Source organism: Xiphias gladius, chromosome 24, assembly GCF_016859285.1.
Source record: "Xiphias gladius isolate SHS-SW01 ecotype Sanya breed wild chromosome 24, ASM1685928v1, whole genome shotgun sequence".
Taxonomy (NCBI): Eukaryota; Metazoa; Chordata; class Actinopteri; order Istiophoriformes; family Xiphiidae; genus Xiphias; species Xiphias gladius.
The window spans coordinates 983,200-1,002,947 of NC_053423.1; the positions used below are offsets into that span (position 1 = coordinate 983,200).

The 19,748-nt window shown below is 38.6% G+C and overlaps 1 protein-coding gene across 1 annotated transcript in view; it reads right to left on the reverse strand.

Moving 5' to 3' along the window:
* The window catches only part of LOC120785912 (gamma-aminobutyric acid type B receptor subunit 1-like), a 100,263-nt gene that overhangs the window by 37,588 nt on the left and 42,927 nt on the right, over positions 1–19,748 (reverse strand). The window contains exons 7-9 of the mRNA XM_040120891.1: positions 12,373–12,618; positions 12,154–12,217; positions 2,369–2,446 (exon numbers count right to left, since the gene is read on the reverse strand). Coding sequence (XP_039976825.1) covers positions 2,369–2,446; positions 12,154–12,217; positions 12,373–12,618 — 388 coding nt within the window. The remainder of the gene's footprint in view (positions 1–2,368; positions 2,447–12,153; positions 12,218–12,372; positions 12,619–19,748) is intronic.

A 19,748-nucleotide genomic window follows, 5' to 3' on the forward strand; every position in this document is an offset into this window, starting at 1 on the left:
GAAACAAAAGTGTATGCCACACTCTGACACTCATGGTTTATATGGGAGTGTGGCAAGGACAACATGATTTTGCCTCTGTTTACTTCTGCGTTTTCCATTAAATGTTTAAATGTTTTAAATGTTTCCAGAACCATAACTCGTAAAGCTTACACACTGTGCATGTGAGTGAGTGTAAGTGTTAGCTGAATGCATATAAAGAGTATACCTGTGCATGTGTGTGGGTTACACAAAGAGTTTGCTTGTCTCTGTCTGTAAGTGAGTGTCCTTTGGGAAAATGTGTTCTCCAACACTCATACCTCTCCCTGCCCTTGATGGTGGAATCGGGATAAAATGTTACCATGGCGACCGGCCCTATTATAGTTACCAAGGCAATATGAGATAGAGGCAGCAATGCAGCAGTGGTTGTCAAGGAGACCAAAAGATTGAGGGAGCAGAAGGGATGGCATTGTGAATAAATACTGGGAAATAAAAGTGAGACATAAGGAGAGAAGAGATAAGAGGGGGAGGAAATATATATAAATAAGAGAAGTTCAAGAAGAGATTAAGGAGGAATAGATGAAAGAAAAGAGGAAGAAGAGAAGGAATGGGATTTGGAGGAGAGAAGTTATATGTATTGAACTGAACCTATAACTGTGACACATCAGCATGTAGCAGTCAATCTACAAACACAAGTCACAAGTTGTGGTGACCTTGTGGAGGCCTAATTCTGTAATGCCAGCGCCCTGGCTATTTTTTGTGTTCACCGCCAGGAAGGACGCTGCTGACCAACAATACTGGCAGGGAGGAAGGAGGACATCTTGACGAATACCTCTGGGTGACTGGCTGTCACACACATTAAACTAACTGGCTTGTTGTACAGTATCACTCAGCTCGTCCACTGTCTGAAAGCATCTGCTGACACAGTCCAGATGTCCCAGTCAGCCTCACTGAAGGCAGCGTGACCACAGGGTCAAACACCAAAAACACAGGAGGTTGATGCTTCCTCCAGCCCTCCCTCGGGTCTTGTCATATCAGAGCGAGAGGCCACTTGGATGACCTTGCTGTCTGTTGGCTTGGTTACAAAACTGTTTTCTGGCACACAGCCAACAATGTGTCAGTGCTTACCTCCTCTCAGTGACAATAGACAAGAGTGACATCAGTACTACTAGGGGACATTACACCCTGCCTCGAATCATCACAGCTGAAATTTAGACACAGACTTGAGAATCAGCAGCCTAGTTTTTAGAGGACCGGTATGGGAAATCACTAGCTGTCATTGTGGAATTATAGAAAGCAACAACTCCCTATTTTTACCTAAGTTAGAATCACTGAAAGTTGATTTTCATACCATACTGAAATGAATAGAAAGTTTTGGTTGTGTAGAGTGCAGGACAATCTAACACTGTTGAGTATGCTTTGGAAATAATAAGCAATTAATAAATAAAATACCCATGGTTTTTGGGAAGTACTAACAAGATATTCAGCAACACTGGACAGGTCCTTTAAAATACTGTAAATTCACAAATAAAAGCCCATATTCAGACAATGTCATTTTGTGGCATTTCCACAGTATCAGTATAACAGAGTCATGTCATACTCATCACATCTACAGAGAATACATGCTCTTTTTAACACCAATACTGTATTAATTGACAGACAGTTGAACAAACAAATAAACAGAATTAAAAACTGAAGGGCAATTCGAATTTACCACCCCATCTCCTCCATTGTTACATCACTTAGTATTGTTTTCCATTTCACAGGTTTTTCTCTACAGTTTTCAGAGCATAAACCACTGTTGGATCTGCATCTTGTCAGTGCTAAGGCAGGCAGAACAGGCATGGACACACACAGAGCTCCCCTGTGTACTGGTTAGGGAACACAATTGCATTCCTCAAAGTCAAGGTCATGGAGCCTAATTCCATTACACTACCACCAAGATTGCTTTCACCTGTTTTGTTTAGACTGTCAACTATCATCTTCTGTTTATTGCTTTGCTTTCATGGCTTTGAACTGGTTCTCATGTTAAATAAGTAAATGGAACCAAATTATCGCTCCATAACAAATCGGCCCATTACAGAGCTTAATTGTGGCTCTATTCGCAACTGAATCACTTGGATGTCTGGTGAGCTGTGAAAAGTTAGTAGAAGCGTTGCTTTTCCCACATGCTAAATAAAATGTGACTGATTTAGGAACATTTACAGCTAACCTTGTATGCAGAGTGGGAGAGAGAGAGAGAAGAGAGGGCAATAAAAGTGGAGGGAAAGAGGAATTACAAAAGAGGGTGACGATGCAGGGTCAGAGAAAACAGGAGATTAGAAGGCAGAAGGAGTGCAACGGACAGTGGTAGAGAAAAATAAAGGGGATTAAGAAGAGGAATGTCCCTCACCTATCCACTTGTCATTCCCATACCAGGACAGATTGCCTTTAGTGCTGTCATAGTATCCAATCTTCTTATAGCTCCCTCCTGTGAAAGAGAAAAAGATAAAGAGAAAGGGAGAATGCAAGAGGATCATACTGGACTCTAATGTGTCTAACTATAATGAATGTTTGACCAGGTCAGGTTGGGTATCCAACCTTAATACCAAGTGAAATGCGTGCAAAGCAGGGAATATCAAAAACTGTAAAGCAAAAAGTAAAAGTTGTCAATGAATATCTGGTCACGTTGATAATCTACATAATCTATTCATAATAGCCACAATTCTTGCACATTTATAATTCGAGAACTTTAGGTTTGTGGATTTGAAGAAGTATCACAAAACTATAGTTTTGGTAGTGATATTGACTCTTTGGACAAAACAAGGCTAGCTATTTCCCCCTGATTACAGACTTTATGCTAACCTAGACTAACTGCATCCTGACTCCAGGTCTGTATTAACACAAAGGCATGAGACTGTTATCCATCTAACTGGTAGAGCACTTGAATGGTTATATTTCTATTTATCAAATCGTAAGTTCTTTGTATCCATTTGTGATAAAATATCAGAATGTCACAATGTATTTGTGATAACTGGGGAACTTTTAAATCTGTCTAATTTGCACAGTTGTATTAGTAAAATAAGTGTCTGGATGTCTCACAGTTTCCTGCAGCTGAATCACAACATAAACAAAGTTCTTCTCTATGCCCCCACTCAGATCCTTGAAATTTCACACTGTCAGGCTGCTACAACACAGACACACAGCAAAAATGTCAGGAACCAGCGTCTTCTACCACTCTACAGTTAAAATCAAAGAGCCATGCTTTCAAAATGACTCAGAGGTAGCAACCTGCTGCATGTATCCACAGATTTACAGTGACCAGATTACTACAATGCATGTAAATGCATTCCCTTATTACCCACGTAACCTGGAATCTCTGAATAACCTTGTCACATAATGCATGTGAATGCACTGAAACTTAGTTCAAAAGTCTGCTGAACAACTGCTAACTAAGATTCCAGAGAATTCTCAGATCATCCTGCTGCTGGCCTCACTACACTGGCTCCCTGTTAATTTTTGATTGAATTCAAAATCCTCCCAATTACTTTTGAGGCCTTGCACAACTTGGTGCCACCATATATCAGTCAATTACTGGCCATATAGGTCCACTAGGCCTTTCGGGACATCAGAACAAGGGCTTCCGGTTGTGCCAGGCACACAATTAAAGACCCGTGATGACTGAGATTTTGCTGTTCTTGCCGCCAGCCTATGGAACAATCTACCTCTGAGGTTAGGTCAGCAAGCACTGTTGAGTGTTTTAAATCTCATCTCTAAACCGACCTGTTCTCAAAGGCATTTTATTCTTTGAATAATTTTTGCTTGTCTTTCATTGAGTTATGTATAAATAAAGATTTACTTACTCACTTACTTGTCAGCCCACTCTCAGAGAGAAATTGAATTAGTGCATGTCCCAAAATGTTGAATTATTCCTTTTAAGGTTCTTGCCATCTTGTGATTGATCCCTTGTTAGATTTTAAAACCCATATAAAAAATTGATAATGTTTACAGTACAACAGCTTCCCTTGGACAAATAAACAGATTCCAGTTATGCCTGCCCTTAAGTATAAAGCTTTGGTTTACATCAAACACAAATCTCCTTTTGACAATCTTTTTTCCCTCTGGGAAATCAGACGCCCTGGGTGGTTGTCCTTCTACTCCAAGAGCCACAGAGCCAGAGGGATGCCTGCAAGCTTCTTTAGATGAAAAAAAACTATCTGTGTTGGAAACTGGCCTGTCATCAGCTGTAGCACATTCCTGTGGTTTGCTGTAATAAAACTATAATATCCCAATGCAGTAGCACAGTGAGGCAAAGGGCAACAAACCACCACCCACTGGACTCCACTCCTAATTATCAAGTAATCATTAGGCATAATTCCTACAGTCCAAGAGGACTCTACTAAGGAGTACTTATTATGCTCAAAAGCAAAGGCTGAGGCAGCTACAGCTTCTGTAAGACTCTCGTCATTGTCAGCTGATGTAGTGGTGATAAAGCACACTAATCATCATTATAAATCAGTGATTCTTTTCTGACATAAAGAGCTGATTTTTGTCCTATGGGCAAGACAAAATCTTCCTGCCCTCCACAACTACAGTGGTAAGAAAAAGTCTGTGAACCCTTTGGAATTATCTGCATTTATATATACATTTTTCTTAAAATATGCTCACAATATGGTTAAAATAATGAAGAAAAAAACAATCTATTTCAACTTCTAATACACAAATCATTGTTTTGTTCTTGTCCATATTAAATACATTATTCAAACATTCACAGTGTAGGCCGGACAAAGTATGTGAACCCCTGAGGCTAATTACATCAAGAAAAGTTCTGTGGCTACTCTCCCTAGAAGTGAGCGCCCAGCTAAGATGACCCAGTGAAGTGAAAAAAAAAGAAGCCCAGAGTAGCAGCTAAAGGATTAAAGGAATAATTGGAACTGGTTCATATCTCTGTCCATGAGCCTACTATACACAAATCATGTTGCATTTAGCATGGTGTCCCTCCTGTGAAAAGGGCTGAGGTCAAGCAGTTCTGTGAGGAAGAAATTCCTCCTGAACGTTGTACAGATCTGATCAGCAGCTCCTGAAAGCGCTTGTTTGATGTTATTAATGCCAAAGGAGGTTCAACAGTGATTAAATCCAAGGGTTCACTTATTTTCCACCAGCACTGTGAATTTTTAATTTGTGTGTTCAATAAATACAGAGAAATATTATAATTGTGTGTTTTTATCTTAAGCACATTGTGTTTGTCTGTTTTTGTGACTTTGATGAAGATCAGAACACATTTTATGACCACAAAAAAGATGCATTCTGCTTAATATATTCAAAGCATTGTTCCAAAAGAAAGGAACAAATGCTTGGAAAAAAAGGAAGATCTTTAAAACTCATTTGCAAAATTAGATGATGATTTGACTGTCAAAAATGAAACAGGACTCTTGGCTCAGATTTGCACATCATCTGACCAGTCTTCTGGAAAGTTTACACCAATAGGGTGGCAAAGGAAAACCACTTGCCTGCCACTGAAGAGACTTAGGTTTGAGGTAAAAATGTCACATCAATCATTTAAACGTGTCGTGGTAGGAAAAATACAACTGTGAGAAAGAGTTACTGCTGTTCCATTCAGGTTTCCCAGTAACTGCCATTGCAGTGTGCTAGTATAGACAAACCCAGGGTCCTGAAACTGATACACCTTTGAGTCAGGCCATTATTAATGGTATTAGTCACACCTGTGTTTCAAATGTACTTTCATATTATTGGTTAGCTGGGACACCTGCACAGAAGGGGGTTGGGGTTTAAGGGGGTAATGTGATCCTCCTAATGGAGTTGTTGAACTAGTAGTTGAAAAGAAGTAGCTGGTGACAACATACATGTGTCAGAAAGATCTTAAAGATGTCCACCTACACCCTCCCCAGGACAAGAGTGGAAGCTAGGAGAATACTAGACAAATACTCCAGTGCGAGGGGAACTGACAATTTCAAATTAGGAAAAATATAAGGAAAAATCCCACGAAGAGGTCCATCTTTTCAAGACAAATTGGTAGAACATTTACCACATAAACAAGTACTGACATGTCTTTCTTGGATTTGATAATTACTGTGGGTTTCTTTCTACTCAAGCCAGGTGTGGCTCTAACTATAAAGGAGATTAAAATTCAGGAGAACACACCAGGGCCCATATTTATCAAAATGCTAAAAGTAAAATTTGGGATTTAAATGAATAAAAGCAAAACTCCGTCACTTTAAGAATAAAAATTATTTATCAAGCTTCTTCTGACTTTAAATGTTTCTTAAATTTCACAGAGCTGCATATAATATTAAATTAGCTGAAACAGAATAATTAATAGAGCAGTTTTAGTCTCAACTTTAGTCTTATTATTTAAATCTAAAACATTTGATAGTATGGTACACCACTTTGTCTTTTCTTTTGTCTTTTATCAGGCTGAAATCAAACAAGGAAGCTAAATCTGAAATGGATCTGATTTACAGTCACTGTTTAAAACTCTTCATAGTCTCACTTTTCAGTGTTCAGACACTTTAAACAAAAAAAATTATGTCCTATATGTTCTTGCAGAATAACAGATCACTAAATGTAAACGATTTTTAAAAATGTACAATATGGCAGATGTAGGGTAAGTCTGTATCTGATCAGACATGTGAGCAGTCATGTGATTTCTTGAGAGTGTCTCTTAAAAGTGACTTACATGTGGCTGTTAGTAGGAGGAATTCACTGATAAATGCATCATATTGCTCATACTCAACAACATTTTTACTCATGACATTTCTGTAATGTTGGTCTTACAGGTTTGATATTACAGGCCCTGGGCTTGATTGTTTCAGAGACCTTTCCAACATCAGAGGAACAAAGTTCCAAAGGAAATTTATCTTTGGTGTGATGCTGCATAGATATAGAGAAAATCTCTATTTATCCCTTTTTTTCTTTAGCAGAAACTCTGGCTTTTTGAGGACCAAACCTTGATGACATTATATTTTTAAATTTGATATTTTTTTTTTTCCAAACACCATTGAATCAAGTAGCCCCATGTAACATTACAGGGTTGCTAATACTGCAGCGCTCATAGAAAATCAAAACCCAGCAGCTCTTTGCAGCTTTTAGCTGTATTATGTACATTTAATAGGGTCTAACCTGCACATAGACCCTAACATTAGGTTGGAATAAAAAGCTGCAGTACATCTTCAGTGGTGAGCTCATCCTGCTCTAGTGGGTGTAACTAAAAAGTTCAACAAATAAAGGAATCATTATTTTTTCCCGAGTCTGCTTCTACACACATCCTGTCAAATCAATACGCCACTCTCCTATCTCTGAGCCCATTGGTTTACTCTTAAGATTGATCCTACACTGTCTTCTGTCCTACCCCATCATCCTTGTTAAGCATTACATTAAGAAAGTCATAGGCCAGTTCCAGTGTGCACACTAATGCTATCACCTTTATCAGTTATCATGATTACGAGAAATTAATATTCACATCAACATCCAAGTCATAATATGATCTGAAATTTCTAAAGGATCTGAAAATCTGACACCTCGAGTAAGCCACAGAATGTCGTTCAAGGTAATTAAATGCAAATTTAATGGATATCGCATTACACAGTAGTTTTAACCCTGACTTACCAACTGTGCAATCATACAACAAACCTTGAGTTGTTCCATGACATGAACACTCACAGGTCACACACGCTTTCTAGGACTGAACACAATGAGGAATGTAAAAACACTTTCTGAAATCATGGCATATCTGTGGACAGTAAAGTGAGGATCATAGTCCATACACAGTTAATCTATTGGAATGTTTTTTTTTTAAGCTCACTCTTTAAGGAAACACAACTGTTTGACTAAATATACTTTTCTGGAAGTTACCATCATGCTAAAAGTAACACATCAAAGAAAAAATTTTGGATTGTTTGTTTTGCGGTTGGCAATGCCTCAGAGCATGACTGGACATGTTGATCACCGTGAAGCTCTGATAGCTCCGAATAACTGGAGCTACTTCCACCTGATGGAAATGGTGCTCATGAATATACCTCATTTTCAAGCATTGACTGTCACTTTCCAGCAGTTCTTTTCTCCTTTTAATATGCTCCCTCTCACCAAAACCTTTTCTGTTTCTCTCCTTCTCACTTTCACCTGCAATGTCCATTTTTTCTTCACAGCGCTCAGCCACAGCAAGCATTCATGCTTAGAATTGTGGACTCACAGAATGTGTGCATAAAGACCAGAGAACCCTCAAGCAGGCAGTGTCTATGACCCCATTTCTACCTGGTATTAACATATGATTTATATCTGGAGATCTTATCTGGCTAATAAAAAAAATGCAAATTAGCACAAGGCATGAATGTATGCAAAACACACTGTGATTGGAATGCAGTCAGAATCGGCCAGACCACATCTGGAGTTGGTCTGGTCACACTATGGTCAGATCTCCACCAACTGTAAATACAGTCCATGTAGCATGATCACATTCTTAAGAAAAAAGCTGCCATCTAGATACAGATTGCATGTTAAGAATTTTATAGAATTTTATCCCTTGATGTTGTAGCATCACACCATCAACAGGCAGAATCAACCATTCATTATATAGCTAAATGTGTTTGCATGCTTATATTCAGTCTGGAAAAGACGATACGGTGAGGAGTAAGTTGGTGCTGGAAATAGCTTTGCTGTATCACTACTGAAATGGATAAATATAACCCTTCTTTGACCCAAGTCATGCTATCTTTCACAGCACACACTACAAACACTACCACAGAGCAGCTGAAGCTGACCAGTCACAGTTCTTTGCAGTGTTCACACAGCCCCTACAACCCCAAAATATATTTGTTTTTTAGCTGCTACACATTGGGTACAGAAAAATCCTCTGCATAGCTCCAGACTCTCTCTCTATAGATAGAGTGCAATCATAAAGTATTCAGAACTCTTCACTTTTATCACATTTTCTTATGTTGCAGCCTTATGAATTTGAAATTTAGCTCAGATGGCTCCCATTTTTTTTGACCGTTTTTGAGATTCTATACCTTGATTGGAGCCCAACTGTGGTGTATTCAATTGATTGAACATGATTTGAAAAGGTACACAGCTGTCTATAGAAGGTATCACAGCTGACAATGCATATTGGAGCAAAAAAAAACCAAGCCATGAGTTTGAAAGAGCTGCCTGGAGAGCTCAGTGACTCAGATTGTGTCGAGGCACAGATCTGGGGAAGGCTACAAAAAAGATTTCTGCTGCATTGAACGATCCCAAGACCACAGTGGCTGCCCAACCAAATTGAGCAATCGGAGTCAAAGGGCGTTGGTAAGACAGGTGACCAAAAACCCGGTGGTCACTCTGGCTGAGCTCCAGGTGTCCTGTGTGGAGATGGGAGAAACTTCCAGAAAACAACCAACACTGCAGCATTCCAGTGATCTGGGCTTTATGGCAGAGTGGCCAGACAGAAGCTTCTCTTTAGTGAAAGACACATGAAAGCCTGCTTGGAGTTTGAAAAAAAGCACCTAAAGGATCCAGGTGTGCAAAGCTTGTCATATCATACCCAGAAGACTCAAGGCTGTAATTGATGCCAAAGGTGCTTTAACTAAGTACTGAGTAAAGGGTCTGAATACTTATGTCATGTGATATTTCAGTTTTTATTTTTACTACATTTGCAGAAAATTCTAATCTGTTTTGTCATTATGGTGTATTGAGTGTAGCTGGAAGAGGGGAAAAAATGAGTTTAAACAATTTAGCATAAGTCTGCAACACAACAGAATTTGAAAAAGGTGAAGGGCTCTGAAAACACTGTATATGGGCCAGCACATGACAAAAAACACAAGCTTCCTTTACTTCCTTGTTCTTTTCAAAGCCTTACAACAACTATTTACTGCTACAACTGTGGACCTGCAGACTCTATCAAAGCTAATTAATGTTTATGTTGAGAAGCTGACAAGAGGCTTGAATGAGCATTTTATTTCCATGTCTCTTTCCACTTAGTTTTGACTAAACCAAAGAACTGCCCAGGGCCAGCACGGTTCCAATTACCATCAAACAAACTGAAGCTCATCACTGATCCTCCCCTTGTGGGTTGAGGGAGGCCAGCACCAACAAAGAAAATTGGCAAAACAACCTTAATTTTTAATCAGTCCCAAGAACACACTGAGCCTCCAATAGGAACAGATCTCAGTGCTGTCAGAGAAAAACAAAGCACAGGCAGACTGGATAGGAGAACACAGGCTCAGTGATCAAAAGGCAGCCAGCCAACCAGAGTCTCACATCACTACAGATAAGACAATACCATCGCCATGTAATCACTAATGTCCCATTTCATGAAAAACACAGTGATGCAACCATCCAAAATGAAAACTGGTGGGCCTGTGGGGTACTTCAGAGTAATAATTTGATTATTGTAGAGGAGAGGATGTTTTCCTGTGGCTGTATACTATTTTCTGAACAAAACAGACACACTGTTAGCCTTCATTTCCTGAGATATACAAGCAAGCATCCATCACAAAACACTTCCACAGAGTATCTCAATACTATATCCACTTTTTGAGTCAGTAAATTGTATATACAGTAATGTATTATGTCAACTGATTCTGGCTAATTCTGATATGGCCTTTGTACGAGCGTGATCATCAGACATAACAGTGACAAAGTGTCAGGTTATAATGTCCATGATGCACACCTGAATGAATATGAATGGATATTACTAGCTACATTGCTGGGCGTACCAAACTGTTTTTGACTCAGTCCCCAAATCTTAGATGTGAAATTTTTCACAACTACAGACATTTCTTCAGTATTGTACACATTTTTTGCCAGACAGAAATAAGGAAGACCAATGAAAGAACATTATAGTTGACAGTCACTGCTATGCAATTTACAGAAAGAGTCACACTGTGGACTTGAACTAACGTCTTATAAGGTGGTGCTTGCATGTCACACTGCAGCTTAAAGTCATTTGTTGAGAATGTGCATCTCACTGTCACATCAAACCTGGACTTCGATTTCAACTAAACAAAAGTCCAGCTTTACACAAGCTGGACTTGTGTAAAGGGCTCAATGGATCTGCCATTGAGCCCATGATAGCTCAATGGTAGGTCCACACAGGCTGCATCAGTGCATAGTCAATCACCTGGTGAAATATGTTGCTAATGTGCTAGCTAATCACACATCATAGGAAGAGTACCTTCCTTCTCCATGTACTCAACCAAACTGAGTGCTATGTTGAGTCAATGTGCAGTTATGTGAATGCCAAGGTTCATGAAGTTTAAGGGTATTCAACATAATTAAAGCAATTTCTTTTTTTTAAATTGGTTTTGTTTTCTAATTTAAATTTATAATAATTTAAATTTCTTTTCCAAAATGTAATGAACTTGATTTAAATGAATTTAATATTTATTTTTCTCTTATTAAAAAGTATTTCCATTTTTAGCAACTTTGCAGCCCTATTTACCAATCAACCATTTGCATTTCAAAGTCGGGGATGATCTAGACATTAACACAACTGAAACACATCTGGTGTAGACTGTCAGGGGGAAAGCAATAATCTGACAGGGGAGTTGGAGGTGGTGGTGTGTTTCTGGGTTTGACAGCATGTGAAGGAGGCTAAAATAAGGTGTTAAGTTGATCAACAGCATAGTTTAAACCATTAAAGTACGTGAATCTCGAATTTCTGAGCCAAATTTGTAATTTATTGGTGGATTATTAGTATATTATAAGAAGAAAAAATAGTTTCCTGATATCTGTTTTCTTTCTAAAGATCCTCCATTGTGAGTCACTTTATATAATGTTTCTGATGCCAGGGGATGGCAATGAGGATGAGGTGACTTTATTGAAATAGCAGATTTTGTTCTGCATTTCATAAAAACTTACTTAGCAGGGATATGAGAGTGGCTTTTCTGAAATTCTCCAACTATCAATAAAACATTCAAGGAGCTGTTAACTTTTTATCCAGAAGTTCCTTTGGCAGCCAGAACAGTCTGGCTTTGCCAAAGACATTGACCACAGGAAATACAAAAAATGTTATTTCTGAATTTGTTTGAAAACCTTACACGGGAAATGTTTCAAACAGTGTCAACAGTATATGCATGAATATCTTTATATGGATATATATTTACAGATTGATGGAAAGGACAAAATCACTGCATATTGTACCTAATAAGATGATTATTAAAATGAATTCCATTTTGAAGCATGGATATGGCTGTGGCATACCTTGAAGCTGTTCAATAAGAGTCCAGGCCATTCGAGAACCTTGAGCATCAAATACAACATGTCCCTGAAAGAAAAAGGCATAGTTATTTTGTTTTAACATCCCTTACCATTCATCACATGGTGCCTCTCTCAATCTCATATTACTATCCAGCACTTTCAACCCTTTCTAACTTTCTACACCTTCTCCGTCCTCCTGCCTCCTCTGGATTTGTTACTTACTGAAACTCCTTCGAAGGAGCTGGTGTTCATTGCTCGGTAGATCTCTCCGGTGATATCTCGGTTATTGTAGTTGAAATCTTCTAGCCGGTGGGCCTTGGCCTTTAGGGGCCCCACAGTCTTGTTGAGGGCCAGGGCTAGAGCCCACACAGCATCATAGGCCAGCGGGGCCTCCTGGAAACCACCCGTTTCCTCTGGATTTTTCCCCCCAAGTTTAGACATCAGCTGGGCTAGAAACTCCTGAGATGTCTGGGGAGGAGAGAACATGATGAGAGATGGTGCATGGTTACACAGGGATAATGTTCAGGCCATATAATTAAAATATCTGGATCATTTGGTCTGAATGTGCTGAGTGCACATCAGTAAATTTACAGTTCTGAAAGATGTAAAATGGTGATATTATTCACTCTGTTACCACATGGCTCAAGGCTGGCAACGGAAAGGGAGGCCACACACAGAAATATCAGTCAAAAGTAATTTATTTAACCCAAATTAACAAACTGACTAAATAGTGTGGAGCGTAAATTGAAGAGAAATCAATCTTGTTAGAAGCGGGTGGATGAGTGCAAATATGGTGTGATGCATGTTGGATGGTGCAGCAAACCAAACAAAGAAAGAAGGCTGAGGAGAGTTCAGCAAGCCAAGTTGAGAGAGACTGAGACTGCCAGAAGGACAGTCCTTTATGCCTTTGGGAAAATATGCCCAGATGGGCAGGTATTTAGCAGACGACCCTCCCAGCGCCACCCACCAACTGACTCCCGGTAACTGCAAAAACAAATAACATAACAAAACAAGCAGGCAGGTAGGGTGGGAGGAGTTGTCACAATTCTCAAGGGTGAACTTGTTCTCCTTTCTGAGACTGCATAGGAACCCTCATGAATATTTAAAATATTTCTCTGAGTAGTAGTAGTTTTTTTTTTTTTTAAATTTTAACTGTAAGCATGATTCGGAGGATTGGTTTTGAATTGCATCATAAATGCAGGCCATGGTATCTCTTGCTGCTCCTTTGGGTGACACACAACCTGTAATAAGTATGACTTTTTACTTGGTAGGCCTAATTAAGGGGAACAAAGTCTTTAAAAATATTTTGTTTGATTACAAATAGGAGTAATCAAACAATTAAAAAGGTTGTAAACAAACCGAGTGTTTATTTAAATTTTATCTAAACCACTTTATTTCGAAGTCAAACCTAAAAAAAAAAGTGAGCACACTCTAAAAACAGATGATAATCTAGGGCAGGAAAGGTAGATCAAAGGAATTGGGTTTGTAAACTGTTAGGCATTTTTACAACAAACAGTTTAGGTAGTAATTTTACAGTTAACAATCTATTTCTCTTCTAACTCAAAATTTTGCAACAAACACATACAGCAATTACCTTGGTAAAAAATATATGCCAAGTTGTAATAAACCATGAGGTTTGGTTAGGTTTTAGCCTGGGGTATCTGCGAAGTGAACCTGTTCTGAATGGTCACACTGTAAGGAGGGTGAAAAGCCTGCTATCCTAGAGATGCACGAGAAGCAATAATTTTTTAATGGAAATTATGGTACACACTTTTGAAGTGTCTCTCAAAGGCATTCATGGTATTGCACCCATTTGTACACAAAAAAGTGACAACTGGTGTAGCTTGAGTTAAAATCCTGCTTTTTTGTCCCCTCAACACACCTGGGTAATCACTATATGCAGTGGAGGTAATTATCAGATTGTGAGTTTCTGAAAATTACAAAAATTCATGTTCACAGCCCCTCCAATTCTGATGTTTAAAGGTATGAGGGAAGGAAGTTTTAGACACTGTTTGACCATTTGAAGCATACTAATGCCTTCAGACAGAAAAACCATTTTGCTTAGGTTTGATCATGGGTGAAAAACATGTACAGTACTTCATTAAGGTTAGGGAACCTTCGTAGGGTGGGTAAAATATGACCTGCATGGTTTAGGTTAGGGAAATATTGTAGTCGTGGATAAAAGAAAAAGGAAACAGGAAACAAAACAGCAATCTGCCTTTGCTCCTGACAGACAAATCTTATTCACACTGGCACCAGGGGTCGCTTGTCAAAATCATAAACATACACTCACTGAGGATCTTATTAGGAACACTTGTACACCTGCTTTTTCATGGAATTATCCAAATCTGAAATCTGGGGCTGCCGTGGGCACAGGCTCACCAAAACTGGACAGTTGAAGACTGGAAAAACAAGCCTGGACTGATGAATCTGGATTTATGCTGAGGCACGCAGATGGTAGGGTCAGAATTTGGTGTCAACAGCTTGAATGCATGAACCCAAATGGCCTTGTGTATACAGTCCAGTTTGGTGGTTTTGGTGTAATCGTGTGGGGAATGTGGGCCTTGAATACCAATCAATTATTGTGCCACAGTTTATCTGAGTATTCTTGCTGACCATGTGCATCCCTTTACGGCCACAATTTACCATGTTCTAATGGCCACTTCCAGCATGATAATGGGATGTGGTAGAAGAGGAGATTTGCAGCATGAATGTGCAGCTGGCTAAATAAAAGATGGTGTAACAACCTAATTAGGCCTCATTTCAAGACCAAAGATATCCAAATGTAAAGACAAGCCATAACAAAGGCTCTGACAAATGCGGCCTCCATTTGTCTGAATTTAGAGGACACAACCAGTGCAGAACAGTAACAGCAGCTTTGGTCCTCCATCATTGTCTCCTGTGGATGGTTTTAACCACAGTACTGCTGTGTACTCAGAAGGCCCCTCTCATTGACAGCGATGTCAGGAGCCATCAGTCTTTTGCTCCGTATTACCTCATGAGTCAATGATAACAATGTGGGCACTTTGATCCTCTATTTTTTTTTCAATAATCTAAAAGCTGTCTAGTGCTCCCATTATGCATTTCTCTATTTGCACTGACCCTTCATTATGGGTTCATAAGTTGTGCCCCCCAGTTACATAAATTACCACAAATTAAATGTTTTAAACACCATGTTCACAATGTACATAAGATGTTGAGGTTAGTTGTTTCAATATTTTTGTAATCACAGGTTAGAAGATGAAAATAAGAAACATGAAAATTGTAAATGGACTGCACTTATGTAGAGCTTTTATAGTCTTATCAACCATTCAAAGCAATTTACACTACTGTCACATTCACCCATTTGCACACACCTTTATAAATCGCATTCACACATACTAACACATACTGATGCCACAGCCATCAGGGCGATTTGGGGTCAGTATCTTGCTCAAGGGCACTTCGGTATGTGGACTGGAGGAGTCAGGGACCAAATCACCAACCTTTCTAGTGACTGGACAACCTGCTGTACCTCCTGAGTCACAGCTGCCACTTTTTACCCGGAGCCACCCCTGTGAGTCAAGTCTTGTTTTAAGTACGTTAAGCATTTTGTTGGCACTAACACACCCCCTATGCAGCACTGTGATTCTGGGTAACAACCTTTATATCGCAGCTTCACTGTTCATTTATTTTTAATTTTATTTTGCAAGGGATCTTTCATTGGGAGCTACTGTACAGCATACAATGCTGCAGGGACATACTGACACTGCACTCTCTTTCTTGATTGGTTACCTGTCTGCATCTTTCAGCTCAAATTTATCTTTTTAGTTTTCAACCATCAATAACACTGTGATAAAAAAACGCAGCCTCCTCATTTATTTTAATATGACCACTGTATTACATGAGTGGAAGCCATTTGACATAAGGCAAAAGCCATAAATTACTTGCTAACATGTAGTTCTATTTTTTACATCACAGTCCCCAAGATGGATGATAAAATGATGGTTACTTTGATAACACTGCAGAGCTATAAATTCCTGCTGTGTAGTGTTTTGGTGTTTAATAAACTTGAACCTAATCAAATTCAATAAGTGGATTTGATACTGGATTTGGATTCCCCATTCATTTCAATGAGACCACTGTGTTAAAGAGGTTTCTGACAAACAATCAAACAGAGACATTGTCATTTAGCAAAAAAGTTGGACTTTGCCCAACTTTTGCGGCAAATCTGCGCAGTCATTTGGAAAAAGTTTTGATGTTCAAACATAGATGTAAATTCAAGTGCACATTCTCATTAGATTACAATGTATTGTGAACTCAGTAACTCTACTGCTTTCATTATTTTTATAACTTAGAAACTAGAAGCTAACTAGAAAATCCTGTGTCATGATGTTGTAAAACTCTAAGCAATGAACAATCACAAAGGAATTTACATGAAGGGTGTTTCATTCACCATAAATAATTGACTGTGAGACTTTGTGGGGAAAGTGTAGATGCCCATTCACCTGAACATAATTTCAAGTTGAATTCATTGGAGGAAGCTTCACACTGTAGTGCTTATATAAATTTATACATTATTATTATCATTATTATTAATTAGCGTTTTCCAAAATTACTGCTTATGTTTTTTTTAAAGGATCCACGGAATGTCATATACATGAGGCCCCCAGAATTCAAGTTACAAGTTACACGCGACCTTTAGAAGCTCTACATGCTTTCACTAAATTTTCTGGGTTTCCTCAAACCAAATGACTGCATGCATCATAATGTGAATGACCTTTTCCCAGCCTGTCAGGTCCTCTGAAACCTATGCCTGAAGTGGAGACTTTTTTTTAATTAAAATAATTTGATTATACAGAATGGGATAATTTGCATTTATTTCTGAAGATATTAAAAATTCTGAATTTATAATTTAGGGGTGCCAATAATTTCAACCAGGACTGTATGTCCTGCTTTGCTGAAATTAAAACTTGGATGTCCAAAAACTTCCTATAGCTAAATGACTCCAAATTAGAGGTAATTATAATTACCCCCTGTGGCCCCAGCACTAACAGCATTAATAATCTCTCCTCTATTCTGGGTGTCTTATTCAATAATGTTTGAAAAGAGGCCTGCAACCTAGGTGTCATTTTTGATTTAGAATTGTCCTTTGATGCTCAGGTGACTAAAGTGGCGCAGTCCTGCTTTGCCGAACTGAGATGGCCAACCCAATTTAGGTCATTTCTTTCCTCTGCGGATTTAGAAAAGGTCATCCATGCTTTTATCGCTCCAGACCTGACTATTGCAATGCACTCTATTCTGATATCATAAGGCAAAACATCCAAAGACTACAGATAGAAACAAGATGCTGCTGCCAGGCTGTTAACTCACAAGGACTGAAATGACCACATTTCACCTTTTCTGACCTTCACTGGCCCTCTGTGAGTTTAAGACTTGATTTCGAGATTTTACTTGTTTTTGAAGCTTTGAATGGTGTATCTGCGATCTGCTAACTCCTTAATAGCCTGACTACTGCTTGCGATCCTCTGATCAGGCCCTACTTATGGTTCCTATATCCCAACTTGTCACCAAAGGTGAATGGGCCTTTGCTGTGGAACACCCTGCCAGATCTCAGATGGGCAGACATGTCCTCTTTTAAATCTTGTCTCAAAACTCACTTTTATTGAATGACTTTTTCTTAACGGATGTTATTTGTTGTAATTATTTTAATTATTTTATCTTGTCTATATCTTACGTTTCGGTTCTTTGTTTTTATTGTACGCTTTATTGTCTTATTGTAAAGCACTTTGTAGGTTTGTTTTCGAAAGTTGCTATATAATTAAAGTTCATTACATTATTACACCAGTCACTTTAGATTAAAGGTATGTACATATGTGCTCAATACTATTCCAATATGCCTAACTTTCAATACTGACTTCCAAATTTTCTTGGCTTGCTAAACTGCCTTCTGTTTGTGCCGTCTGAAACCCATTTAATGCAGGGTTTATTATTGCTGATGAAAATCTCCCCAAGAAGTGTTGCTTCTTCAGTTACCTGATTCAGTTAAACATTTGCCAAAAAATCTACATGAAAATCTCCAGCTTCAAGGCAGCTTCACACTACAGTTTGAGGACCATTAGTGTTCTCTGTATTTTGATTGATATTTCTGAGTTACCACATGAACATGCCACTTTGCACATTCCTTTGGATGAACCACCTGCACTTGTTCAGCAAGAGTCTTGACTAAGTTGGCTTAGGTCCTTCCGTGGACACAGCCAGTTTATCTTCCAGATAGTCATCCCAGGTTCCTCAGTTTACATCAAAAACTATCTACTTAGTATCTCTGAGTGGCCTTCCTCCTTTTCCCATTCCAGCCTTCTCATATGATGTGGAATTGAAGTTGCGCAAAGGCAGTCAGACATATGAAAAGACCAAGAACAGTATAAGCATGTAAAGAGACTTGAAAATGGGCCTTTTGTACAAGATTGCCTAAAATATTTTTGGAGTTAAAGCGTATCCTGATCAAGACCAGATTGAGAACGGGGTATGATGGATGGAAAATGAGCATAAAGTAAGAGCTTAGTAATTACAGGTCCAAACTACATCAGGCAGGTCTTAACGAGGTCAGCATTAAACAGAATATGAGAATTTCTTTGAAGAGAGCAAAGTGAGGAGAAAATGACCACGTTGCTGATTATACAAATAACCATACTTATGACATAGTGAAGAAAAGTAATAAGAATGTTGCACTCATAAAGCAACAGATGGAGCTGACTTAGCTGCAAATAGATTGTGGAGCTAGAGATGACCATGTTGCTCTTTGTCTACTGGACGTCGAACGAGGCAGCTGTTTGCAAATATGTTAGCCATATAAACTTTTTAAAGCCATAAAATGTAAAGTGTGTGTCAAGTTTCCTGGACCTAAGTGGCAATAAAAATAGCTGATTAATGCAGCTTTAACACAAATTGTCTGAACTTTGTTATTCAACTGGGCTGCATCATTCCATGTTTGCTCTCAGCATTCTACATGCTAATTATATATTTGTGTATATATATATATATACGCCTGTAATAAATAAATATATATATATATATATATATATATATATTTATTTATTACAGGCAGCATCCTTGAAGGGACTTCCCTTGCATCTCTGTGACATTAATGAGAAGAAATTGTCTTGTGAGTGCCTAGGGACCGCAAGTCGGAACCGTAAACATTACCAGTGATCTTCAAGATTACTTTTTACTGTCCTAGTTGCCGATTTGATCTCTGACTCTTAAAATATAAAGATTCCTGTTTTTATATTTTATTTATCTTGTACTTAACTTTGACTTCAACGTTTACCTCTCCCCCCTTTTCTTCCATTCCCACTACATCGACCAGCCACAACCAGGTAACTGGTTTTAATGTTGGGGCTGACTAGTGTATCTCTCCATCCCACTGTCCTCCCTGTTCTCTATGCTCACAGTCTCTCTAGGAATTTTTTTTTTCTGCCTATGTAATTGGAGTCATGCACTGTACAGGCTGATTAAATTTTTGGTTGCAGATTATGAATAGGAAATGTTAAATAAGTCAAACACATGTTATTCATGTATAAGAGCCCATTCTTAGCAACAGCACTTTAATGACAAAT